This window comes from Vanellus vanellus (genome assembly GCF_965231255.1).
Source record: "Vanellus vanellus genome assembly, chromosome: 1".
Lineage (NCBI taxonomy): Eukaryota > Metazoa > Chordata > Aves > Charadriiformes > Charadriidae > Vanellus > Vanellus vanellus.
In genome coordinates, this window is record NC_138905.1 from 118,332,681 (window position 1) to 118,337,854 (window position 5,174).

The window sequence follows — 5,174 nt, forward strand, 5'->3', positions numbered from 1 at the left end:
CTCCCGCTCCCGCCAGCCCGCGCCGCGGCCCAGGCCCGGCTCCCCAAGCATGATAGCCGCCGCGCCGGCGGCCACAGCGCCCCCTGCCGCCCGTCACCCGCCGCCACTCGCCCGCCAACGTCGAGCAGCCGCCCGACCATAGAGAGGCGGCGGGGACGGAGGATAGAGCGTGCGCGGCGGGGAGCGTAGAGAGCCAGGGCTAGAGTGGCCCGCCTCGCCGCCCCCCCTCCCCTTCCTTTCCCGGCGGCCGCTGCTGCCGCCATCTTGTGTCGAGACGGGGAGTGGGGGGAGGAGCCGCGCGCGGCCTCTGTGGGAGTGCGCTATGGCGGGGGGAAGCGGGGGAGGAGGATGTCGTGGCTGGTGTCCCCCTTGGGCGGGGGGGGGCGCCGAGCCTCCGCCTGCCCGTCTCCGCGCCTGGGGGCTTGTTTTCCACCGGCAGCTTGGGAGCGGCGGTAGCGTGCCCGCCTCAGCCGGGTCTCGCTTCCCGGCTCTGCATGGCCTCATCCGGAAAGCCCCCGCCCTCCCTGAGGAAATGCTGGCGTCTGGCGTGGAGGGGAGGCGGCGGGGGCGGGGGGGAAGTAATGTGGTAGTCCTCTTCGCTAGTGGTAAATAGTAGCGCCTTTCATGTGCAGGGCCCTTTGGGGTTCGGTGTCATCGAGGCTGGGGCACCATCAGAGAAGCCGGTCGAGCCGGACTCAGTGGCCGTTCTGTTGCCTAAGAGGAAAACTGCGAGTTTGGTGGCAGATGCCAGAAAGTCGATGGCCTTTTTAAAGACTGTATCTCCCAAGTATGAGTGTTGGGATGTGGAGGGACTTCTTTTCAGCCTTCTCACCATATCAGGAGGGCCAGAGTCCTCTGCAGCCCTTCTTTGCCAGCCCCCTTGGGAGTCTGCCTGGGAGGAGATGGCAGGGGGGCCTGGCAGGCCTCCTCCAGCCTCGCAGTGCAGCTGCACAGCACGATCTCCAGTAGAAAGCATGGCGTTACTTTCATGCTGTTCTCGATCTGTACTGACTTCCCAAAGTCACAGCAGAATTACTAGTTGGAAGGGAAACGGTAGACTTACAGCATTTATCTCAATTTTTGTTTACTGATACAAAAAAATCTCCTCAGTTTCCATTCCTTGGCACATCCAATAATCATGCATCCAGGTTAAAGGCTGGCAAATAGTTAAACCTGATACATGGAGAATGAAACCATTGCATATATGAATATTAATTGCTATAAATATCAGATACCATAGGGTGTTGAGTGTGGTTAAGCGTGAGTGTCTCACACTAGGATTTAAAACGTTCACGAAATCACATAATTATTTCTGCAGAGTGATCCTTAATGTACTGCTGTGTGTAGTTTACATGCTGACTAAACCTCCACTAACAGAACTAATAAGACAATGTATGTGGTATATGTTTTGTATGCATTGCTCTGCAAGCTTCTAATGCAGTACTTTCATATGGCAAAGCCATATAAACATGAAATTGGGAGAATCAAGTCCTTGGTATCTGCTGGAGAAGAACAGGGCACTTGAAAAGATTGCTGCCATATTGGCGCTGTAGATTTCTGCTCTGCATGTAATTGAGAGGAGGATTTTTACCCCATTCCAGGAAAATCTCTGCCATGCTTACTTGGGCAGAGAAAAAAAAAGGATTTTTACATCAGCCTTACTCAGAACATTACAGTGGCAAAAGTAACTGAAACTGTAGTTTGCAGTGTTAGAAAGCCTATGGATTTCTTAATCTCATGGTTTCTTCCCAAGAAGGCCAGAATACATACATTCTCAGTTACTGCTGCATGTGTGAATTTTGAACAGTAGCAGCAGCCAACCACTGCTGTCATGGCAATGTGGAAGTACTGTGTTATTCAGCACGTTTTTTACTAGAGGGCAGCAGAGGCTCAGTTAATGAATTCGCTAAGATCATTTAGGTTTGATTTTCCCAGATTTTAAAGAGAGGTTGGTAACATTTAGAAATCAATACATTTGTGTGTGTGCCAGCTCTATTTATTTTTATTTTTTTTACAACACTATCCTGTGCAGCATTAGTGACTAGCCAGTTTGTGAAGGCAAGGTTAGTACTCTTGCACAGACAGTCGGAGCATGGGATTCCTGGACAGACAATATGAATTATTTGCCCATGTCTGTAATACCTTCCAGGCATGTAATGTGTTCAGAACACACACGCACACCCCGCTGCCAATCTCTGTCAGCCCAGCTCCAGCTCCTAGCCGTTTTATAACCTCTGAAACAATCATGAGAGGTATCACTAGAAATATTTGTGATTTGGGGAGAAGGCTTACGGTTTGTTGCCAAGGTGCTGACAAAGGAAACAGTGTCTTTACAACAGCTGATTTAATAGTTCTCTGCTTGAGTTAAATCGAGTTCAATCCCCAGCCTTCAAACACCCATGTGCTTAAATCTGTTAATTTGCAATTGCAAATAGACTCCATTAATTCAATAGTTATCACATTGTTGATTTCAGTGGGGAAAGCTCACAGTAATGGAAGGTGTGCATGTATTTAAGTATTCTGAAAAATTAAGTTTTGCTTTCTAGCAAAACTGCTCCATCATTGATTACAGTTATAGAAAAAGTCTTTGTTTAACATCGTTGAAGCAAATTCATTGGTTCCTCAGAATCCTGATAGCCATTCCCTTCACTACACATATTTTATCCCAATTTCATGTAATCCTTTGCTGTCAATGCAAGACTGTTAGGACTTGCTATTCCAAAGCCTTTATTGTACTATATAAGTGGATCATGGCCTTAATTGTATCTTATAGAATGCAAATCCTGCAGACATGGGCAAAGAGCAGATTTTGGGCTGTATAAATAGTCCCGAAGTATGTTTTTAAAGGGATGGCAATCTTTCTCCTGCAGTGCATTCGAAAATTGTTTGGTACGTGTCTGCCAGAAGCCTCACTTCCCTTAACAGATGAGAGTTGTTGGATGAGGTCTTTCTTCTTTCTCATAGGGGACAACACGAGCAGAGCTTGTCATTATCACAAAAGATGAAGTCAAGGTCCCTGCATTTGGGGAAACTGCAGGCGTCAGCACACTCAACGTGCAAGAGACAGGCCTTTCCCTGGGAAAAATATCTTTGTGAGCATGGTGTCTCACCTGTCAGGTGGCGTCTTGCCCAGTGCTTTCCCATGATGTGTGCTGTGGCTTGGCAGAGAGCACAGCTACTTGGTCATCCCCCAAACACACCTTCGGTTGTGCACTGAGGCTGGAGGCTGCCTGCATTGTTGTCCCTGCTTTCGTAAGAGGCTGCGTCACCCAGCCTGAGCAGAGGGTTCCCAGCTCTGACCAAGTACCAGAGGGCAAGGACAGCTCAGCACTCCCAGTTTGAGTAGCGTGTAACCAGCTCACAGCCCTTGAACCTGACAGCAGAGGGCTGTATCAACAGGGGCACAGCCAGTAGATGGAGAGAAGGGATTATTCCCTTTGTCCCAGCACTTACTAGTGTACTGCAGAGTATTGCATGCAGTTTTGCCTCCTCCAGTGCAAGAAGGATATGGATCAACTGAAGCGGTCCAGCAGAGAGCCACCAAGATGGTCAGGGGCCAGTGCATGTGACTGTGAGAAAAGTGTGAGGTAACTGGTCTTGCCTGTCCTGGAGAAGGGGAGGCTGGGGTTAATACATAAAAAAAAGTTTCCCCATGAGGACAAGCAGGCAGTGGAGCAGGTTGCCCAATGAGGTTGTCCAGGCTCCATCCTTGGGGGTTTTCAGGACCCAACAGCAGAAAACCCTGACCTGCCTGGTCTGATCCCAGAGGTGGCCCTGCTTGGGGCAGGGAGTTGGACTGGATACCTCCAGAGCTGCCATCTAACCCGAGTGATTCTCTGGGAGGGTCAGGTTCTTCTACAACTGGAGGTGTATGGCTATGTCTTTTTCTGTCTGAGGCACAACCTTAAAATTTATCTGCAGATTTCAGTTCTTAGCTTACAATATATAAAAAGAATTTGTACCAATGCTTTCTAAAACAGTTGCTTCACATTTTCTTTTTTCTTTAAGAAAGCATGAATTCGTCCGATGAGTCTGTCTGTCTTTAAGCACCTCCTTGTAGAGTGCTCTCACAGTCAGAACTGTCCATCCCATAACAGCTCTCCTAGCCAAACCAAACAGACTTAAAGAAATCCTATCTCTCTCTTAGCAGTTTGCCATGCCTCTGACTACTGAATATGTTAAATAACTCAGTAAATGAATGTTACAACATAGCTCTTGTTATCTGAGGTTGAGAAAACATCAGAGTACAGCAGGCTGGGAAAGTGCTCTGTGATACTAGAGACGTTTTCCACACTGTACGACTTCAGCAAAGAATATCCATTGAAAAGCGAGGTATCCAGAAATGAAATATGTACAAGCATTTGCCTGTCTTTGTCGTGCACTGCAAACAAGTCTTCTTTTTCATTGTTGCTGCTGCTGGAGATGGTTACACTTTGCTCTGGAAATCGTCCCTTGACCTTGTTTACCCGCAGCTTTCGAAGTCCCCAGATGGCCAAGTATTCTGTTGGGAGAGGAGTGGTGCCACAGAAGGACAGCTTCAAGTCCCACACCCTTGTGAAGTTGAGGAGCATCTCCAGCACAGAGGTGTCTGTGAACCAAATGGTCAGGTGGCTATTGTAGGTAGTTTTTTCCATGGTAGAAGGCAGCACCGTTTTGCAATTGCACATCAAGTTTGCCAGGCAGTAGTCACAATCACGGATATCTACCAAGCAGCTGCAGTTGCGAATTGTGTTTTCCTTGGTGAAAATTAGCGTATGGTTCTTCTGACTTCTCACAAAACTGCCAGTGATGTGTATGCCAAGGAAGCCAGCCAAAATGAGAGCCAGCCAAAAGCAGAAAGCAGAGAAGGCTATTGGCTTCATTAGTACTGGTGCCAAGCTGCCAAATGTCTCCTCCTTTTACTCAGTGAATTATATCACTTGGCTTTACCTACTGAGGAAAAACAATTTCTTTATTATACTAAAGACCACTCAATGGTTAATATTACTTTGCTTTTCCCATTCATTATCTGTCTCATCTATTCAGAACCATATTGCAGTTTTGCAGGTTGCCCTGCATTAGAGGGGAAGCACAGCTACACTGATTCAGAAAAATGAATTGTGACTCATGTTTGGGATTCTTCTTTCACTACTCTTTTACTCTAAATGGTTTCTTCTGCTTATGGGACAGGTTGG

General features: G+C 47.7%; 1 protein-coding gene across 1 annotated transcript; it reads right to left on the minus strand.

Moving 5' to 3' along the window:
• Window positions 1-4,187: 4,187 nt before the first annotated feature.
• On the minus strand, window positions 4,188-4,862 carry EPCIP (exosomal polycystin 1 interacting protein; the record flags this gene model as incomplete). The annotated part of the gene is made up of 1 exon (XM_082491234.1): window positions 4,188-4,862. The coding sequence occupies one exon, from the start codon at window positions 4,860-4,862 to the stop codon at window positions 4,188-4,190; it is 675 nt and encodes a 224-aa protein (XP_082347360.1).
• Window positions 4,863-5,174: the final 312 nt, after the last annotated feature.